Consider the following 23,210-nt stretch of genomic DNA (forward strand, 5'->3'; position numbering starts at 1 on the left):
GCTTTACTGCTTACAGCTATTTGCTTGGTATATTCCCTTTCCTCTTTCATGTGCACATCTTTACATTTGCAGTCCTAACTTTGTTAAACACTCACTTTGCAACCTTTTGAAAAATGGCCTCTGTCCCTCTTTATCTACTGAAATGGCTCTTTCATTGGTTTCTTTGTCACAAAGTGCCGGGGCCTTTTCTCCTTCTTCGTCTCTTGATAAAAGGAGGCAGAATATTATGGTTAAGAATCTGGGCTGTCAAGTCAGATGACCCCAGATGTAAATCCAGGCTCTGCTATTCCCTATCTGTACGAACTTAAGTTAGTCACTTACTAACCTCTTTAAGCCTCAGTTTTTTCATCTGTTTATTGGGGATGATGATAGTACCCATCTATGAAGGTGCTGTAAAGAGTAACTGAGATAATGCTTGAAAAGTATTTGGCTTCTTACCAGTAAACATTAATGGTTTTTTTGGGCTGTTATTTTTATTATTACAGTTACTATCATTATTATGGACCATCTCATCTTTCTTAAAACTCAATTCTTAGTTCATTGGACAATGTGCCATTCTGAATGTTCTGCCAGTCTTGTGTCTTACCTTCTGCTTTCTACACAACTCTTTCTCTTTTCATATCCCCAATGCAGGATTTTTTTTCAAAGCTTTGTATTTAGTGTTCTTTTCCTTTGGCTGTTTACTTCTGTTTTAACTCTCTCATCTGTAGATGACTCCTGGATCTAACCATTCAGTCCCTGTTTCTTTCCAGAGAGCCCTATCTTGCCACTTATTTTTTTCAGCATCTCCACTCCTTTGGCATTCTGAGATACCAGTCATTAAGACCAAACTCATCCTTTTGAACTCTTGATTTTGCCATTTCACTCAGGAAAATCATCAGTCACTGAGAGTTGAACCTTTGGAATCATCTTGAACTCTTCATTTGCTTTCCCCATCCATTACCCATTATATACTGTCCAGTGGCTGCAAAAGATACTTCTTTTGTTTTTATTTATACTACCAGCCCTCTTGCTAAGGTCTTTTTACTAACTACCTTCTACGTCTTTTTTTTTTTTTTTTAACAAGAACTGCAAGAACTAGTTTTTTCATCTTCCGTGTCTCTTCCTGCTTTCCACAGCCCCATGCCCTTTGTATCAGGGAAGCTGAGCCACCATGAATGTTTTTATGGTAAGGGATTTCTAGAGCTCACAATTGTGGGGGAGAGCTGGGGAAGTGGCAATCTGTGCCTTGGACACCATGTTCAACCTCTTAGCCTGCACTGGAGTGCTATAATATCCTACCTTAACCCATCATTCCAATCTGATCTCCCACTATAAGGTGCCTCTGTTCCTAACCAGGAGATAGGAGTCATAGTGTCTGGATGTACCACTGCTTGGGTTCATTCTTTTGCTTAACAATCCCTTCTGTTTTCTCAATCTGTACAAATCTTTCAGGACTCAGCTAAAAATAAATAAATAAATAAAAGTTATTTTTAACCTCACCTAGGTGTGATTCCTCCTGTGGCTAAAATTTTTTAAAAGCTTATATCATTCATTTATCATTGAATAAACAGTTGTAAAGGTCTATGATATGGCAGGCACTATCTTAAGAAATAGGAATTCAGCAGTGAAGAAAATAAAATGTTCATGTCCTTGTGGATATTATATTATGTAGCACTTTGTGTCTTACGTTACTATTAATTGTCAATATTTCTTCCCACTTCTAGGTTTTTAAGTTGCTGATGGCAAGGGGTAACGTTTTTCAACACTGTATCTCCTCTATGCCAGGTGTTCAGTTTATTTCTATTGAATGGAATAAAGAAACAGATGTGGAGAGTGATAAAATTTTCTATGAATAAGCTGTTTGCTGGAAGTAAGATCAGTTGTATCAACTTGTGAGCAACAACAGATGACATTTATCGCTAATAGTTGTAATTCTTACACGTGGGTTCAATAGCCCAGTATATTTGAAAAAGTCTAGGTAGTCACCAGCAAGTATGATATGAGTTAATGGTGTGACATAGTTGCCAAAGAAACCAATTTGACTTGTACTGTATTAATGAAGGTATACTTTCTACAGTAAGGAAGCTCAGCTCTGTGCTTACCAGTCCACTCTTATGTTACAATCCATTTCACTGAGGAGGGCATACTTCATGAGGTTCTAGGTGGAAGACAGAATACAGAAGTGACTTACAGGAAAGGAGGTCAAGGACTGCAGAACTGTGTCAGTGTAGGCATAGGAAAAGAAGTTGGGAATGTTAAACCTGAAGAAAAGAACGCTAAGGAAGAAAAGATGGGTGTATTTAAATATGTGCAAGACTGTCACTGGAAGAGATCATATGATTGTGCAGGGTGTTCACAAGGGGAAGATATGGGAACTGCAGGATGGATGTAAGAAGACAGATTGAGACTCAAAACCATGTCTGGGAATGACAGGGTACATTTTCTTGGGAGGAATTGAACTTCGTAAACTATGGCAGTCAACAACTTTTCTGTGTAGCTTAGAGAAACTGAACACTATAGGGTTAGGGTGAAGTAGAGAGGTTAAACTAAACAGCCCTAACACAACCGTCTTCTATGAGGTCTTCTAACGGAGTAACCCAAGAGATTATAGCCTTTCAGATTGCATCTCATTTATTTTTCATATTTATGTACTTGAGAGATGAATTATGAACTGATAAAACCCTTGATTTACTTTTTTCAAAATTTTCAATTTGTACTCTGTGTAATCATTGTATGTCATCTTAAATAGTTTACCTTTTCTGAGCTTTGAGCTCTTTCATGGTAAAGGATCTACATGTGGTCTGTTGAGCTATGCTCAGAAGAATCTTGGAGACGTGAGATTTTTATGTCTCCTTTGAATTGAAGAACTTAATTTTGATTTTTCTTTTGGATGACATTTTAAAATGTTCTACTTAAAGACCGTTTTTGTTAAGTTCCTGTAAACCCTGTCTCTTTGGTGAATGCATACATTTCAAGCATCTCTTTGGTCTCTCTTGGTGATTAAAGATATCAGCTTTATAGTGCCTCATCCACATGCCTCTCAAATTAGCCTATTGCGGCCCCAAATGTATATCAATTTCTTTCTTAGTGTGTGGCTTATTTGTCTCTTGAAATTGGGCATTCATTCTTTGTAAAATATGAATTATTGATGACTCTTTTTGCTTCAGGAAGCACAGATCAATACAATAGTTAGAAGAGTTATGATTTCTATCAATTAAGATTTTTAAAAACTTATAGTTAGCTCTATTCAGGGCATTGTGTAAATGCAGAAAGATATGATTTCTGCCTACAATCATAGGCAGGAATCATAACTTTCTTATCTTAAATTTTAGGGATTTTAGGCAGAGAATTTGATGTGAGAAGCAATATTCATATAACTTCTTTTTCCTATGGGGATCTCAAGATACTAACTTATGTAACCTCAATATATTTTACAGCAATAGGAGCTGTTTTTATTATACATGAACTTTGGCATTACTGGCCCTTTATCAGTAATAGGTGCTTTGAATGGTGTTATTTTACTGAATTGTCTTCATAACACGCTAGTAAAGAAGGTGCGGTAGATATTATGAACCTGACTTTACAAAGAAAAAGGCAAGAGAGATGGCAGTGCTGCAGCAAGTAAACATGGGCTTTGTAATCAGACTTGAAGTCTTCAGAATAGTGTGTAAAAGTCTCTTATCATTTTGAAATTTATGGAGGAAGAAGGGCAAACTTTAGTTTCCTATAGTTATGATATCAAATAATTCAAAATAGAGAAGTGCGAATTTAACTAAAAAAAGAATATTGTTTGTCTCCTCTGCCAAATGAATTATCAGATGGAAGGGGACTCTTGACATGTAAGGTCTTTGAAGCATGAATAATTTTTTTAAGAACATGAAATAAATAGACAACCGGCAGCTCTGACGAAAATATTGGAGACACTTTTAAAACCACACTGTGGTTATCTTTTTCTTCAGACTTCTTGGCTTCCTTCATGCTTTTTTGTATAAGTATAGAAGAGCATAATCTTACCTTTTGTAATATTTTTTGTCTACCATAGGGATCCACCATCTCCCATTGGGTTTTGTATTTATATCCGTAAAACAGTTGAGAATGATTTAGGTGCAATTAACCTGGCAGGGGAGGCATCTTACTGTAAATTAGACGATATTGACTTTATTATTACCTATGTCAGTTTAATAAAACCTCAATTTGTTTTTGTTTTTTGGTAGCTCTTAGTTTACAAAGAAAAATACTTGATGTAATTGAATCAATTTTTAAAATACCAATTTTTAAGAGTTACTCTGGTTTCTATAGTATTGAGACCAACTGACTGTCGGGCATCATTTTGTAGTCATCGCAACAGTCTCAGTGTTGCACATTTTATTTCTCTGTTTCCTCAGTACCTAACTCTATGTCTAACACATAGAGGGTGCTCACTGAAAGTTAATGAAGGAGTTAGTATCTAGCAGAATGTCACCAAGTGAGCTTCTGAATCATCAAGAAGTGTTCACTTTTGTTCTAGGTGCTGCATTCCCTAAGGCAGGAAAGGGAACTGAAATGCCTTCAATGTTTTTCTGGCGTCAAAGTTGCCAAAGGTTACTTGCATGAATAAAGTTAATTAATAATTGCTTATAAGCAGCATTCTCAACGATTCCAGTTAGAAGGGTTTGAGGTTTTCATCCTCATGCATTCTGTGGTTTGCTGAAGTTGTTTTCATACTCCTTCATTCTGTGTTTCCTTCTATCTGAATATCGGCGGGGCTGACTTGGATGCTTGCCTTTTTCTGGTTTGGAGCAGATGATTGACAGAATATGTGTGAAAGTACAAGATCATCTCAACTCCTTACGAAACTGTGGGGGAGATGCTATCCAGGAAGATTTAAAATCAGCAGAGCGGCTCATGCGTGATGCTAAGAACTCTAAAACGGTGAGTTTCACTTCAGGCTGTGTGAGAGTCTGGTGTAATAAAAGCGTTTAATAAAATTTAGTTTTAGAAACCAGTTTCAACTTTCTTTCTCTCTCTACCCAATTCCAAGTTTACTAACAAGTGGCAAAGTGAACTGAATTAGCCTTGACCTCCTTTCTGTACCTGTGCTGATTACCAATAATCAAGATATAGAATAAAAAGCAGAGGGCCAGTGTGATTTCCAGAGGGTGTGATTGGGCCCTCAACAACTGAAAGGGAGCTGTAGTTTAAATGAGTAACAGCTCATTTAAAATGATTCTGCTTCTAAGCTGATAACATGAAACTCCCCTCTGTTGCCTCTAAAAGGAAGTTTCTTTCACATTAGACTTTGGTTCCCAGTGTGTGACTTAGTAGAGCAAGGACTTAACTGTGAGTCAGAAAAACTGAGATCTGGTTTTGGTTCTGCCGTTAGAATCACACAATCACTGAATGTCATGAGTATGAGGAATCTGTAGATCAATCAGATACTCTTGTGATACAATAAGAAATGTATATTTGGTCTTTGTTCCCAGTTCCTGATATGAAGCTTCTAAAACCCTTGTAATTTCCTGAGTGATAGGGATGATAGGAGCATCTTTTGTTATAATATTTGGTCTTTGTCCCTGGTTCCTGGCACAGAACTTCTAAAATCCCTGTAATTTCCTGAGTGACAGAGATGATAATAGCATCTTTATTATTAATGAAAAGCCCCTCTCATCACACCAGAGTTTATCCTAATGAGGTGACTCTTCCTGTGCCCCTAGAAAGTTGCAGGATAGGGAAGGTTGCCAGAGGAACCAGCCATGTTATTAGTGAACTGAATCTGTCAGCTCCACCCCCTGGAATCCATGGAAATGGAGAGGGGCTGGAGATTGAATGGACACCAATGGCCAATGATTTAATCAGTCATGTCTATGTAATGGGTCCTCCATAAAATGTCTAAACAGTAGTCTTCAGAGAACTTTTGGGTTGATGTACTCATCAACATGCTGGGAGGGCTGTATAACTGGAGAGTGCCCCCGAAGCTCCCCCAGCTCCGTACTTCACCCTATACATCTTCTGTTTGGCTACTCCTGAGCTGTATCTTTCATAATAAACCAGTAATCATAAGTAAAATGCTTGGCTGAGTTCTGTAAGTCATTTTAGCAAATTACGGAACCTGAGAAAGGATTTATGGGAGCCCCTTGAATTTAAGGCTTGTTAGAAGTACCAGTAACAACCTGGGACCTGTGACTGCCATCTGAATTGGGGATAGTCTGGTGAGACTGAGTCCTTCACTTTTGGGATCCGAGGCAAACTCTGGGTAGACAGTGTCAGAATTGAATTGAATAGATTTGTAGGACACCTATTTAGTGTTTGCAGAGAACTGGAGACTTGTCTGGTGTGGCAAACACCTACACTTTTGGTGACAGAAGTGTTGTAAGTAAAAGCAGCTCAGCTTTCATACCTCAGATAAAGAAATTAAGACACGAAGCGGGGCTGGGTGCAGCGGTATGTGCCTGTAATCCCAGCTACTCGGGAGGCTGAGACAGGAGAATCGCTTGAAGGCGGGAGGCAGAGGTTGCAGTGAGCCGAGATCGTGCCATTGCACTCCAGCCTGGGAAACAAAAGCAAAACTCCATCTCTAAAAGAAAAAAAAAAAGACATGAGGGGGTAATGTATTATTCCTGTGGTTTCAAAGCTGCTTAATGACAGAAGTGGTCAATGTGAAAGTCTCCTAATACCCAGTCTAGTGTTTCTTAGGGTTGCCATGATTCATTGAATAAAAATGAATGCCCATAGTCTGGATATCAGTTTATTAATCCGTGCAAAGAGCCTTTGACTGAGAAGAGATTATGCCTAACAGTATGTCTTCACCCTTCTCATTCACTCTGCAATGGCTTTGATTGAAATATTTACTCAGTTATAAAGAGGTTTTTTTTTTTATTTCTCTCACAGTTGTTACCAAATTTATACCATGTTGGTGGTGCATCTTGGGCGGGAGCCAGTGGCTTGTTATCCAGTCCAATTCAGGAGACCCTGGAATCAATGGCTGGAGAAGTTACAAGAGTAGTAGATGAACAACTAAAGGTTTGTGGGATTTGTTATTTGGGAAATGAAATTGTTAAGATTTAACTATGTGTGATAGCATTTTATTCCATAGCTATCTGTGTTTTATAGATTTGTATGTGTGCATGCTGCAAAGATGTACTTGTAGTAAAAATTGAATACTGTGTCTTTTGCAGCTTCATTATAAGTTTTGGAAAGACTTCTTACATAATCATTTTTGATGGCAAACCTCTAAATGTACCTAATAAATTATGGGTTGCCACTGATAAAGGAATGATTGATTTCTATTAAGGGAGTAGAAAGAGAAGTGTGCTTCAGGAAAAAATACCTTCTGTTATTAACATCTGATTTAGAGAATGGGAAAAATGATGGTAAGTACATTTACATTACCTAGATAGTGCTTATGTGGGGAGTCTGCCACTGGGTGAATAGATAATCTTGTAAGGAGCTGGTTGAAAGACTAGGAAAGGTATTTAAATGTAATTACAAGGTACTCAAAGTTGCAGAGACCTGCCTATAGATTCACTGAAAAAAAGGTGAAAAAAAGGTAAAAAAAAAAAAAAAAAGAAGTTATTGAAATTTTAGGGGAATAGACTAATCTAAGACCAGCTTTTGCTTAAAGTAACTTCAAGAAACACCTACACTAGATAAATTTCACGTTCAGAAACTTTTCATCACTTCCAATCTGCCTATCAAGGCAGCTTGTAAAAACTGTGTCTGAATTTGTGTAAGTATTTGGCCGGTTTTCTTCTGAGAACACAATTAACTACAGCATATAGGGATTTGAAGTACAAATCAGTAATAACTTTGCAGCATGTTAATTACTCTCTTTGAAAATTAAGTTAATGAAGGAGAAAATGTGGGGTTTTCTTTTTAAGGAGTTTAATCCCCTGTCTTCCTGTGCATATGATACAGAGAGACTCTGTGTGTCATTTTTATTTTATTTAATCATGGTTGTTTTTAATCCATCCTGAGCAGAGACAAATGGGCAGAAAAAGGAGTGGATGGTAGAGTTCTGCTAGACCATTTATTAATTAATAGCACTTGTTTTATCCTCCATGAAGGATAACATATTTAAAACAAAATTGGCTTTGTTGTTTATTTTTAACTGTAAAAACTGACTTACTCTTTGTGAAATGTTTAACCAATACTAACATGTAGGGAATAAAAGAAAGTGAAAAAATTCCCTAAGATCCCAGAGGTAGTATCTCTGTTAATATCTTAGTGAATTTCTAGACATTCTGTGCCTATATAAACAGTTTTTTATATAAGTGATCATACTATACATACTGATTGGTAACCTTATTCTATTTGGTACAATGTCATGAATACAATTATAGGTTGATGAATAATCATTTTTAATGGCTATGTGGTATTCCATTGCATAGATGTACCAGCATAATTTATTTTATAATTTCTGATTAATTTAGTTAGGGTAAATGTCTATAACTGACCCATTGTTATGTCAAATAGTATTATACTTTCATATGTATTCACACACTGCTATTCACTAGTGCAGGCAATTGCTGATTTTGCCACATCTTTAACAACGCTAAGTTTATCAACCTTTTAATATTTTTCAATGTAATGGGGAAAAAAATTTTTTCATTGTGTCTTTTTGTTTGTTTTTTGAGATGGTGTCTAGCTCTGTCACCCAGGCTGGAGTGCAGTGGCATGATCTCAGCTCACTGTAACCTCTGCCTCCTGGGTTCAAGCTATTCTCCCGTGTCAGCCTCCCAAGTAGCTGGGACTACAGGTGTCGGCCACCATGCCCAGCTAATTTTTGTATTTTTAGTAGAGACGGGGTTTCACCATATTAGCCAGACTGGTCTCAAACTCCTGACATCAGCTCAAGTGATCTGCCTGCCTCTGCCTCCCAAAGTGCTGGGATTATAGGCATGAGCCACCGCTCCCGGCCTCATTGTGTTTTTTGGATTTCTTCAATAACTCAGTGATGCATCAAGTAATTTCATCCCCCCTTTGTATTTCTTCTTCTGTAAATTATGTATTCATATCTATTGCCTAATTTGTTTCATTTGTGAGAACTTATTCCATACTGAAAATTGGCTAGAATTTAAATGGGCATGAAACATTTGTAACAGGACCTTTCCTATCAAACAGCTTCAAAATTGTCATTTCAACTGGTCTAAACGACAAACCACCCCTTATATCTTTGGTGTTCATTTTCTTCTCATTGCATGGAATTGTTGAAATGGATTCTTGCCAGTCTCTTTCTTAGGAGGGAGCAGAAGGAGAATATCCGAAGTATAACTATATGTATTTTTAAAAGCCTAAAATAATATAAATATATTTAGGGTTCAAAATATTTTCTGTAAATAGGCATTTCCTACTTTTTTTTTCAGGCCGATTTCTCTGACCCCTCTTTAAACATCCCCATTGTTCTCCATTCATCATCGCCTCCTTGTTTGCAAATATCGTAGCATGCTTTTCTCTCATTCTCACTATTTCGAAGGTCCCGGGCCTCCAAATGGCCTTTTCCCCACCTTTTCCTGTTCCCTACTTACTTGTTTTTATTATTCTCCATCCTTCTGAGTTTCAAGTTTCTTCTCCTTTGGGGATGTCTGGAATGAAGCAGAGAAAATCCTCAACCAAAACATCTTAATTAAATGTATTTTAAAATGTTCTTTTAACTGGGTGCACATTTCAGTTTTGATACTTCTAATGGACTTCCTTATATTTCCTTCCAGTTTACATGACAAATGGACAACCTTTTACTATTTTTTAAAAAATACCATTTATCTATTTATATAAACTTCTAATGCATTGATTTTCTTAAAATTATGTAGGCAAAGTGTATTTTTAATATAACCAGTGTTCAGTTTTAAACTATTGTGTCTCTTATTGAATTCACTACTACTATCAAATTTTCCTAGTTAAAAAGTTTCCTTTTTCTATTTCCCACATTCTCTAAAATTAACATATTAAACTCACAAGAGCTAAAGTCGATGGATTATCTTGTTTAAAAGTTATTTTGTAAAAATAGTTTTTATTATAGGAAGTGGTAGATTAAAAAAAGGAAGCCAGCAGGCCTAGATTTGTGTCCTGGGTTTCCTGCTATGTGCTCTAAACAAGTTGCCTAACTTTTTTGGACCACGTTTCCTTCTGCAAGATTATCTTGGCCTCATGATAATCAGGGGGATTTATTCCAGCTCTAATATTTGATCATCCTGTACCATGGCCAGTCATAGACATTTTGAACATTGAATGAGAATAAGTTCAAATAACTCTTTAAGCCATCTTTCCAAAGTATTATTTCAGAAAGCAAAATAAATGGCCAGATAAGCCAGCCTTCTTAGTATACTTCCTGGAGGAGAATAAAGCAGTAAGTCTGGAGAAATTCCTTCTTTGAAGGAGATGATGTTTTCTCTAAACTGGCCTGTTTTAGGTATTTCAGAATGACAACAGTCCCCTATTTTCCCTGTTTTGATCCTAACGTTCATTCCTGGAGTAGTAGTAGATGAACAAAGGGGAATCGAATGTTTTAACATAAGGAAACATTCATTTCTCCCTTCTGGACTTAAAGTCTAGGGTATTTGTGTTGGCCTAGGAAATTCTTAATTTCATTCAGGGCTTAAATGGTAAAATACTTGACTGGTAAATTTCAGCTTTACTTAGGATATGAGGCCTGAGGGATTTAGGTGACATTTTGTCAACTATTAACTCAGTTTAGCCAGAAGAGTTCTCTGAGTTTTCTTCTTTCTAGACTTTATATTTTCCAAAGCAAAAGAAAGGAAGATTTCAGGGCATTTTACTATGGAAGTTGTATTTGCTGGTAATGAATTACAAGTCATTGGCTCACTGCAAGAATATAAGAGCATAGCTGCCATGTTAAGGATATTAATCCAATTTATTTTACAAATATTAAACAGGTTTCCTAAGTACCATTAGTTATTTTTTCAGTTAAGAAATATAGACCCTCATAACTGTCATTAGAGATACATCAAAACAAAATTGGATTATCGTATTTCAAAAACAGGGCCTGTTCACTGCAAGTTGTCTGAAGGTAATAAAACAGGGAGACTAACAAAATGAAGGCTATATAAAAAAAAGTTAGGAAATATGGATAGAATGAGAAATTTAACATAAGCCTAATTTAGATTTCCCCCCAGAAAAGAAAACAGAGACTAGGGGAAGGCAACATTTGAAGAGATGACAGCTGAGAATTTCAGAGATGGATTAAAGACCAGAATCTTCTGATGCAGGAAGCGCAGTGAAACCTAAAGCAGGATAGATAAAAGCAAACTTACATCTAGAATCGTTGTAATAAAAAGTGAAGAGTGCTGAAGATAAAGATCTTGAAAGGAGGCCAGAGTTGGTGGTTGGGGGCAGGCAGGGAGAGGCTCTTTTTTTATTACTTAAAAAAAGACCAATATTAAGACTGACAGCTCACTTCTCAATAGTTAATGGAATCCAGAAGACAATGAAATAGTATCTTTAAACTTTAGAGAGTACATAACATAGCAATCTAGAATTATATACTCAATGGACCTGGTTTTTACAAATGAAGGTGAAAGCATTTTCATCACTTCAAAAACTGAGATCATTTACTGTCACTGGGCTACACACACACACACACACACACACACACACACACACACACACACACACCAAACACTAAAGGATATACTTTAGGACAAAGAAAAATTATCTAAAAATGTAGTCTGAGCTTACAATTGTGAAAGACTAATGAGCCGGGAAGGTCCAAATATGAGGAAATGGTAACATTACATGAAACAATGACATTAATGTCTAATGTGCTGTAAAATTTTAAAAAGCAAATACTGAAAGTGAGTGTATAAGTTAGTAGAAAGTCAGTTAAAGCAATCCAAGGTCTTAGTTTTATTCTGGAGAAGTGTTAAGAATTCAGCATTAGAACTGCATTGTCCAATGTGTTAACGCATTAACCACATGTAGCCATTAAAATTACAATTAAACAAAATTTAAAATTCAGTTTCTCAGTTGCACTATGTACATTTCAAGAGCTCAGTAGCCACATGTGGCTGTTGCCTCCCTTATTGGACAGCACAGATATTCCTATCATCTCAAAGTTCTATTGGACTGTGTTGCTTTACACATGAAGTAAAATACGCATGTTAAAATTCCTAGTATAATCACTAAAACAGAGGCACTAAACTAGAAGTTATGCTGCATTTCTAGAAGAGCATTAGGAAATATTGGGTTATTTTTGGTGTCATAGTGACTGACATGGGCAGGTGACAGTAATCCTAAATATCATACAAGGTTGAGTTCCAAGCCAGAAGAATTGATCCCACCCAAATGGCCATAGAAGAGGTATCACCAGAGACAAACAGGTCTGTGAATAATGACAAATGGTCCAGTTTTCCAGAAATATGTAACAATTTCAAGTGTGTAAGCATCTAATCATATGGCTTGTATATAAATAAATGAATAAGTGGACAAAATTGCAAAGAAAAATGGACAAATTTGCCATTGTGGTAGAGATCTTTTAAAATAACTGCCCATAACTGATAGATCAAGTAAAACGATGACGAAGATTTGAACAACAGAAATCTCAATTGCAATCTAATGCAACTATTCAATCAGTGCACAACAAAAGGAGAATGTGAAATTTTTTTCAGGTGTCCGTAGAATATTTATGAAAAATGCCCATGAAGTCATTAAGGTCATCTGCACAATTTCAGAGACCATATTTTCTCGTCTCAATTCAAATAAGTTAGAAATTAATAACAAAAGATAGCTAAAAAAAAGACCCCACATGTTTATAAATTTAAAAATTACTTCTAACTCATGGGTCAAAGAGGAGGACATAATTTAAATCAGAGGATATAAGGAATTGAACAGTAATGCAAATAGTAATATGAGAACCTGTAGGAGGCAACTAAACCAGTACTTAGGGTGAAATACATAATTTTAAGTACCAATATTGGAAGTGAGGAGAGGATGAAAACTAATGAGCTATTAATGGATAACTTAAAAAGTTAGTAGGGAGGGTCATGATGCCTACATGCTTTCAGGTGTTTCAGAGGGAGGGAGAAACAAATATTGCAAATTATTAGCAACTGGTGAATTTTAAGAGTTAGGGTAATAGATGTTTTTCGTCCTATTTTTTCCAATTTTTGCTAGGTCTAGATTTTTTTTTTTTTAATGGGGGAAATACTTCCTTTAAAGTCAGGAATAAGGCAAAGATGTTTATTTCATCACTTCTATTCAGCTTTATACTGAAGGTCTTAGCCAGTGCAATATGATAAGCAAAAGAAATGAGAAATGTAAGAATTAAAAAGGTAGAAAAATTATCAGAATTTGCAGATTTTATGATGTCCTACATAGAAAACCCAAAAGAATCTGCAGGTAAGTTATTGAATTTGTGTGAGGTTTCTAGATGTAGAACAATATGTAAAAAATGATGCCAGGCATGGTGGCTCACACCTGTAATCCCAGCACTCTGGGAGGCTGAGGCTGGAAGATCACTTGAGCCAAGGAGTTTGAGGCCAGCCTGGGCAACACAGTGAGACCTCATCTTTACAAAAATTTTAAAAATTAGCTGGACATGGTGGCCCGTGCCTGTAGTCCCAGCAAGGTGGGAGTGAGCTATGATTGCACCACTGCACACATACAAATCTGGGTGGCAGAATGAGATCCTGTCTCAAATAAATAAATAAATAAATAAATAAATATAAATATAATTGTGTTTCTATATGTCAGCAACAACTAGTTAGAAAATGTCATTAAAAATAGTCACCATTTAAAATAGTAACAGAGAGCCTGGTATGGTGGCTCATTTTTGTACTCCCAGCACTTTGGGAAGCTGAGGCAGGTGGATCACCTGAGGTCAGGAGTTCGAGACCAGCCTAGCCAATATGGCAAAACCCCATCTCTACTAAAAAAAAATACAAAAAAATTAGCCAGACGTGGTGGCAGGTGCTTGTAATCCCAGCTACTCAGGAGGCTGAGGCAGAAGAATCGCTTGAACCCGGGAGGTGTAGGTTGCAGTGAGCCGAGATCACGCCACCACTGCACTCCAGCCTGAGTGACAGAGCGAGACTCCATCTCAGAATAATAATAATAATAATAATAATAAAATGATAACCGAAAAATCTAAAGTACCTAGGAAATAAATCACACAAAAATCTCTAACACCTCAATGGAGAAAGTTTATTGAGAGACTTTAAAGAAATTCTAAAATAAAAATATGTGTCGTATTTGTGGGTAGGAAAAGTTGCTATTACAGATGTCAGTTTTTCTCCAACTTTATCTGTTATTTGACAGTTCTAATAGACATTCCAATAGATTTTTAATAGAACTTGACAAAGTTGATTCTAAACATATGGAAAAGCAGTGCTCGAAAATAGCCTAGACACATATAAAGAACAAGAAGGTTGGTAGTCTTGTTCTACTACATGTTAAGACTTAGGATAATTAGGACAATATGCAGAGGTAGATGAACCAAAAAACAGATCCCAGAAATAGACCGATACATATATTCAGATGTTAGAAATGACAGAGGTAGCACTGAAGTTTAGTACAGAAAAGATGGACTATATAGTACTCATACTTAGTGAGTCCTTGGGCCTGTAATACTTTTTAATATGTTCCTTAGTGATTGTTTTAAGAAGTGTGCCAGGCCCTGGGGATGTAAGGTGGGTTTCACAATTGTCACCAGGTTCTAACTCTGTATCTAGAGTCTGATGACTCTAGCTCTCCGTGAAGTTCCAGAATTCTATTAAAATTGTATATAAATTTTTCTGGATAAGTGTTCATCAGATCCTCAAAGGAGTGTCTTGACCCAAAAATGGGTAAAAATCACTAACTTCTTGAGCATTTTATTTTATTTTATTTTATTTTTGATTACTGAGGTTCCCACTGTATGGCATCAGGAAAGAGTGCATGTCATCAAATACAGCTTAGAGTGTGAAGAGAGTAGGGGAAGAAAGAAAATATTCTCAAAGAAAAATATTGAACTGAGTACAGAGGAGTACAGATGTTTTATTCTGGCCCAGAGGGGGAAATGGAGGAATCTAGGTCAAGAAAACAGTGTGTATAAAGCATGGAAACAGAGCCTGGATCATATGGAGAGCTACAACCATGATTGGATTATGACTAGTTATAAAGGAAATGGAGAGATATGTCATGAAATGAGGCTGGCAAGCTCAGCATCTACCAGATACTTCAGGGATTTTTATTCTGTGCTAAAGAATAATAATTTTGACATATTTCCACTTTTGAGGAAATATCTAGGAATAAATTTGGCATGTTTTGGAGATAGTTGTGGTGGAAGGGGTTGGGGTAGGTAGAGTCTAGTGAGACTTGCAGATTTCTCACCTAGTTTGATACCATTTTTCACAGTAAAGAACTTAGCAAGAAAGTCTGATTTTGCTGTTGTAGTTGTTATTGTTTGAGTGGGGAAGGGAGGACAACACATTGCAGTTGAACTTTCCATGGCAGAATATGCAGGTGGAAAAGTTCCCTAGGCTTTATTGTGTATGTGTCATATGTATTGTATAGGTGATTGTAGATAAACATTTGGTTGAGACTCACTAGAATATAAGTAACACTCTGAAGCCATGGGAAGGATGGATATTGAACAGGGTCTGGTGTGCAGAGGTCCATGGGGCATGAAGGAGAGGCTACAGTCCTCTCTCATCTTCCTCCCAGTCCTACCACTGCAAAGTTCACCCTGGCAGCCCTAGATACTGTTTACTTAAGAGAACAAGGGAACAAATTTATAAGTAATAAAGCAGAGATGAAAGGCACATTCTTTTGGCTGCTGATCAGGGCCATTAAATGAGGATGGGTAGAACAGAAAACAAGAGTAGGAAACAGAAGACCTGATTCCCCATCTCACCAAGTCCAGTGACCAGCTGAGCAACCTTGAGCAAGTCACTTACATCCTGTGAGCCCCAGTTCCCTCATCTAAAGTCTACCTTCACCTACAGAGTAGTTGTGTGGATCAAAGGAAATCCTGGATGAAGTTACTTTTAAAGTGGTGTATTGTACTGTTGGGATAAAGGTGGTGGTAAGGAACTAACTGCAGAATATTTGCTGGATTAATTAAATGCCTAAGACAGGCTAAAATTCCTTTTTATAGGGTCAAAGTTATGTGTTCATGGAGCAGAAAGAGACCTTATATAATTTTATAGATTGAAATGCAGAGATCTGCAGATTATTCACTTAATACTACTTACTTAACATTCCACAGAAATTTCATGTCAGAGTTTACATTGGAAGCCAGGCTTCTTCCCTTTAGGTGTGGAGTTCATTCAAACTGAATTAGCACTGTCATGCAGGGAGACCTTTCAGAAAGTAACTGATATGTTGAAGAACATGACAGAATTAAAACAGAGTATTGATTCCTCAGGTTGTTCGTATCAGGAGTGCCAGACTATTACTCCATCTAGAACAGAATGTGTTTATTTCAGTGTCAAAGAGGAAACTAATTTGCCTTAAACTGACTTCCTTGCATCTCTTGCAGATGATTGGTATAGGAGCTTTCTTGGAAAATGTACTACTTCAGTGATTATTCAACCAGAGTTATAATGGGGACAGACCACTGTCAAAATAGGAAGGGCTTTTGGAAACTTCTCAAACAGCTGCCTCCCTCCTCTCTTCCCCTGGTTTTCCACATGATCCTTGTAAACAGCGTGCTACTCTGCTGCTCATACTGCAGTGCAATGAGAAATTTTACTGGTGGATTGTGCTTTGCATTTTAATATGTGAGCAGATAAACCACTGTACTCGTCTTTCGATAATAGTGCTTCATTGGTCCTTACTCACACTGGACCAGTTAATAGGATCCAAGCCTCACTTTCAAAAACTGGGTTTCTTATCATTAAGAACAGTCTTTGAAATCAGATTAATAATAATGTCTGTGATATATTGAGCTTTTAATATCTGTGATATACTGAGCTCTTATTGTGTGCTAGACACTCTATGGAACACATTACACATGTAATATTATTTATCCTCAATAATCCTATAAGGTGAGAACGTTTTTATTGTCATTTTATGGGCAAGGAAAGTAAAATGGAGAGATCAGTAACTTTGTCCGATGTCACTCAGCTAGATTTCAAATTTAGATCTGACCTACGCTGATGCCCTTTCCACACTTTCCAACCGTATCACCCATCTCAGACAAATCATTTAACTTCCCTTAGCTCACATTCTTCAACTGTAAAATGGTGATCTCATGAATAGCTGCCCTTCCCATCTTCACAGATGTTGGAAGGATAAAATGTGCAGAACATTTTTCAAACTCTAAAGTGCTGTATGAATGTCTTTCAACTGTTACTATTAATGCTGTCTATAAAGTGCTGTTGATGTTTTTGTCTGTTATTTTTCATGTTGTTTATTGTTGTCATAATAATTAATATCTTACCTAACACTAAAGCTTTTCTTTTAAAAGAGTAAAATTGGCAGTAGTTTCTGTGATTTTTCTGCTACTGCTGTTTTGATAGAGCCATTGAATGGTTCACCCTAATTTGGGGTTTCTGTGATTTGTAGAATCTCAGAAACATTCAAATATGATATATTTGCTAGGGTTGCCTGTGACTTTATTTTCTAGTACCAGGGAAAACAATTTCTTGTGGTAAGGGTGTGTATAAAGGCTTGATGTTTGTATTTTTTAATCTTCTCCTTAATGGCTTTGTGTTAAATACAGCTGACACACCATAACACTTCAGATGCCAGCGTGAAGCTTGCTTGGTTCTGCCAAGTGTCGATTTAAAGTGATTACCAGAGATCAATGATCATCCAACAGTCACAAGTCACTCCGGGGCAGCTCAGAATTCTTGGTTGTGCTCTGGGACTCTGTCGTGCTCCTGTTCTCTGAGGGCTCCGTATCATATATTACCACCTTTCAGTTTTATGGCGGGCGTCTCTGGTGCAGTGTCATCATCTCTTCCCTTCACTTGTGCTGCATTGCAGGCGTTGCTTGAGTCCATGGTTGATGCTGCTGAGAATCTTTGTCCCAATGTGATGAAAAAAGCCCACATTCGACAAGACTTGATTCATGCCAGCACCGAAAAGATTTCTATTCCACGTACCTTTGTTAAAAATGTCCTGTTGGAGCAGTCTGGAATTGATATCCTTAACAAAATTAGGTAGGTTTATAATGTTAATAAACCTAGGAGCTGCAATTTCTGTAAACGCAGTGGAGGCAGCTGTAAAGAGGGTTATTGTTGGCTGTATCCATATATAATATGTTTAGGCATGTTTAATAGGCAGAAACTGTATATAAATATAACTGTGCATAAATGCATAGGTTTTATACATTTCCAAAATAAGATGATCACGTAAATGCCTGCATTACTTAAGGACATAGAATTATCTGCTCTGTTTAAGGGTTTTATATTTAAGAGGGGGGTACATGTTTGTAATCCCTGTTTTCTGTTTCTGAAGTTTATCTTTCACCTTTATAAGTCACTAGCTTGAAGATTGAGATCAGTTTGCTTTTCACCACCATAAACTGTGAACAAATGCACAGCCTATAAATAGGCAGAGGCCCACTTTGACCTTAGCATGTGTTCCTTCTGGGTTATTTTGGTGGGTCCGTAATACTATGTGTGTATTAATGGTGTCTTTGCAGTGTTTACCTAGATTTCTGTTTGAAAAAGTTTGAAAAATATGATAAGATATAAATATTTAGAAGCTGTGATTACTGGCAAACTTTTCTGAATTTTTACATAGAGACTCTTGGTCCATCACCAATATTACATTACAGCTCAGCTAATTCTCATAATGTTTCTTAGTTGGGGAATCAGATGACTAAAAACTAAGTTCAGAAACATTTTTTAATTTTCCATTTTAACCATTTTTGAATATTGATAAAGATATTTAGATGTAGCAGAAATAATAGCTCCTGTCTATAGAGCTGGGGGTGGTACTAACACACAATGATATAGCTAAGTGACAATCCATGAGAAAAATGAGTCAAAACCAAAACAAGCCCCAAATTATATTGTCGTTAACTAGATATCAAAGGCTGATGACTTTAAATCCAGATTATAGAACTTTGAGGATTCAGAAATTCTGCGGTAACTGAATAATCTCAGGTCTTGTTTTTGTTGGTTTGTTTGTTTGTTTTGTTTAACTAAAGCCCCTAAATCCTACTCATCTGAACTGTAAGGCAATTAGAAGGACTTGAGAAATTTTAGAAAAGACTTATAGAGGGTTTATAGGACCCCATAGATTAGTGACCTTATAAACTCTAGCCCTTCACTGAGTGTGCTCACATTTTCTTATAACCGGTGGTTTCAGAATTTTTTTTGTTGGAGATGCCTAAACATTAAGGAGAAAATAATATATTGGCTACTATTCTTTCATAATAATGGTTTCAGCCACAAATAGATCCTATTCTGATAGCTTTATTTGAGTATCAAATTCTGTCAAATATGATCATTTCCTTTGAAAACAGGCAGATTCTGAAAGTTGAACAGCAGTATAGAACACACATCAATGAATCAATTTTATGTCCATTAACTCCTTACTTGGCTTTTTATAATGCATTATACTGAACATTGATAGAAGGAAAATATTTACACCTACACATGCATGTATGTATACATTCATATAATATGCACGTTTGCATGGGGAGGTTAAGTTGACTCTTTTCCTCTAAAAGCTTTGCAGACTGGAAGCTTAACCAGTAAGGAAGCATAGTATCCAATAGCAAAATGATAGAACGATCCTGAGATATTAAAAAAATAATTGCGTTTTTAAGACTCTATCTTTTTTGGTGCTACAATTTGAAATAGATAAACCACTCCTACCCACTTTCAGAGAGAAGGAGAAGCTATTGAACCTATAGTTTTATGAGGACGTATAATTTCTAAACATGCCTAAAAAGAATCAGAGGAAGTACTTAAAACTAGATTTTCAGGTGCCTCTGAGAGTTTGGAGTGGGACCAGTAACTTGTATTTTTAATATGAGACCTGGGTGAATCTTGTATCAGTAGACACCTCTGGGGAATAGGAAAGTATCAGATAAAGCAAATAGCTAGTGATACCTTGTTTCAGGGGCAGAAATTAAACGTATTTTTTATCTTTAGCTTAAGATAATTTTTACTGTAAGTAAAAAGTACTTCTATTCAAAAATCTCCCCGGGCAGAGAAATTTCCATGCAAATTATTGCCTTTAGGTTGGCAAGATTTTTTCCGTGTTACACGAATATCTTTTCAACGTTAGCTTATGAGACAATGTTGGAATATAGGTATGTATTTCTCTCACATATTTACCTTTAAATATATTGTGCTTAATGTACATTTGTACATATGTGCATTAAGATATTCAGACCGAGAACACACATAAAAGTGGAATTCTTGGGAATACCAAATTGCAAAAATGCAAACAAAAATACCAGCCATCTGACAGACTCTTAGTGGCTGGGTCTGTTTATTAGTAAAAACAACAAGCCACTTTCTGCTGTGTAGACAACTTTCTGAGGTCAGGCAACAGGCACCAGAACTGCAAATTTCAGTAACCTGTCTTCATAAAAGTTAAGGGTAGATGATTTTGTAAATATTCAAAGTAAGATGGTCAGTCAAAGCAGACGCAGTTACGGTATCATTTGATTGGTGAAAAGTTTTTTAAAAGGGTGAGTGATATGCATACTAAAGCAGTAACTAAGACTTAACAACCAGGCTAGACTTTCTTAATTTACTCCAGCCCAGGTTTGTTTTCCTTTATGTCAATGGATGAATTGTTCCTCACCACATGGTACATATGGTTCCCATTAACTTTGTCTTTATCCAGATGTTTTTCATTTCTACCATTAAATCTTGAGTTTTGAAATTGCAGAGGCAGGTTGAAATTGGTAAAGAAAGTCTATTACTTGTGTGTTTATGGCAGTGTTTAAGGTTTATTTTTGGAAATCCTTAGTCCTGTTCACACATTCTTATATTCTACTTTCAAAGACAGAAATGGAATCACAATTGACCTTATCACTGTAGCAGCAAGGATGGATGATTTTTCCCCCCTTGCACAAATTAAAATAATACTCTGTCCTTTTGATTTTCACATAGTGAAGTAAAGTTGACAGTGGCCTCCTTCCTGTCTGATCGAATTGTGGACGAAATCCTGGATGCACTCTCACATTGCCATCATAAACTGGTGAGTGCTGTGCACATCTTGAGCAGGACCTCCTTTTTCATCTCTGCTCTGATGCAAGATGACTTCCGGTGTGGGAATGTGATTTCTTTCACACTATTACAGCTTTATGGTTTGTGATCTTGATTTTCCTCCTTTCTCTTCTATGTTGCTTCTAGCCATTCTGGAGCATGTTAGAACTTCTCCAGAGAGAATGATAAGGGAAAGCAGAACTGATTATATCCAGAAATCTTATTTATAATGAAGGTCAAAAGTTTGGGGAAGAAATGTTAAGACTGAGGTCTAAAAATTAACATTTTAATGTATCTTTGCTCATTTGTTGCTGATATGATTATCTGATAATGGACTATTCTAAAAATATGGTAGAAAATAAAAATATTTGAATAAAGAAAGTGCAAGAACAAAATGGGCATAATTTAGTGATGGATAGTTGCTGACTGCCCAACAGGTGCCTTGGATATAACCAAGGTAAAAAAATATATATTTTCTTCATCTAGAGACTGGCACTGTCTCTAGAAAATGGCACTGGATTGTGCCTTTTTTTTTTTTTTTTATACTTTAAGTTCTAGAGTACATGTGCATAACGTGCAGGTTTGTTACATATGTATACTTGTGCCATGTTGGTGTGCTGCACCCATCAGCTTGTCAGCACCCATCAACTCGTCATTTACATCAGGTATAACTCCCAATGCAATCCCTCCCCCCTCCCCCCTCCCCGTGATAGGCCCCGGTGTGTGATGTTCCCCTTCCCGAGTCCAAGTGATCTCATTGTTCAGTTCCCACCTATGAGTGAGAACATGCGGTGTTTGGTTTTCTGTTCTTGCGATAGTTTGCTGAGAATGATGGTTTCCAGCTGCATCCATGTCCCTACAAAGGACACAAACTCATCCTTTTTTATGGCTGCATAGTATTCCATGGTGTATATGTGCCACATTTTCTTAATCCAGTCTGTCACTGATGGACATTTGGGTTGATTCCAAGTCTTTGCTATTGTGAATAGTGCTGCAATAAACATACGTGTGCATGTGTCTTTATAGCAGCATGATTAGGTAGGGGACTTTACTTCCAGTATCAGTGCATATGAAAAAATGTGTCAGAAACTCAATGTTTCGCAAACTTGAGGAAGTTCTCTGAAGTACAGATGAAGCTTTTATAACTGGTTATATCTTATGTCTCAATATGATGCAGTGGAAGTCTCCCAGGAAAGTTATAGCAATGTTTCCTTCAAGAAAAATAACTCTTCAATGTTTTCTTAACTGTGTGGGATGGAGATGCCAGTTTCATGGTATTGAATTATTGGTTGACACTAGAGAATCCTAAAATGGGAGGAGTAGCAACAGCTTCTTCTACATGAAGCAGACAAAATGCATGTTTTTGAAAAATTCATTTGAGAAAAATGTGCAAGACTGCCTTCTAAAATCCAAAAGACAAGACAGACATCTCTAATAGCACGATTCAAGTGCTGCCTGTGGACCAGAGGTGGCCCACTAATGGATGGTTCCCCAGAGGAAGCATCCAAAAACTTCTTGAGCTTCCAATATCAGTGCATATGAAAAAATGTGTTTTTTCATTATAGCACCAAAAAAAGATAGAGTCTCCAAACACATGTTATTTTTCTGATTTTTCTTTTTATTGTATTTTAACAGTAAATTGTTTTGTGCTAAATTGGAAATATAAAAAAACAGTTTATCACCACATTGAATGTAAGAAACACTGTTTTCTATTTCCTGGCACAGTAAAGAGCTACATGATTGTTTAGAGCTCCTAATTCAGCCTTTTCTTTTTTGTAAATAAGTACCAACAAAAGCAATAGAGTATCCATTCATTCATTCGAGATGGGAGTCTTGCTCTGTCGCCCAGGCCGGAGTGCAGTGGTGTGATCTTGGCTCACTGCAACCTCCGCCCCTAGGTTCAAGCAATTCTCCTGCCTCAGCCTCCGGAGTAGCTGGGATGACAGGTGTGCACCACCACACCTGACTAATTTTTGTATTTTTAGTAGAGATGAGGTTTCACCATGTGAAATCCTTTCTTGATCTCCTGACCTCAAGTGATCCACCTGCCTCAGCCTCTCAAAGTGCTGGGATTACAGGTGTGAGCCACTGCACCTGGCCTAGAGCATCCTTTTAAAATAAGCTTTTTTTTAGAAA

General features: G+C 36.8%; 1 protein-coding gene across 10 annotated transcripts in view; it reads left to right on the forward strand.

Moving 5' to 3' along the window:
* CARMIL1 (capping protein regulator and myosin 1 linker 1) overlaps nt 1-23,210 on the forward strand; it is a 342,024-nt gene that overhangs the window by 254,937 nt on the left and 63,877 nt on the right. For all 10 annotated transcript variants that reach the window (XM_009204528.4, XM_009204523.4, XM_017957634.3 and 7 more), the window contains 4 exons: nt 4,765-4,893; nt 6,850-6,981; nt 17,884-18,059; nt 20,979-21,066. In XM_009204528.4, coding sequence (XP_009202792.2) covers nt 4,765-4,893; nt 6,850-6,981; nt 17,884-18,059; nt 20,979-21,066 — 525 coding nt within the window. The remainder of the gene's footprint in view (nt 1-4,764; nt 4,894-6,849; nt 6,982-17,883; nt 18,060-20,978; nt 21,067-23,210) is intronic.

Source organism: Papio anubis, chromosome 6 (genome assembly GCF_008728515.1).
Source record: "Papio anubis isolate 15944 chromosome 6, Panubis1.0, whole genome shotgun sequence".
Lineage (NCBI taxonomy): Eukaryota > Metazoa > Chordata > Mammalia > Primates > Cercopithecidae > Papio > Papio anubis.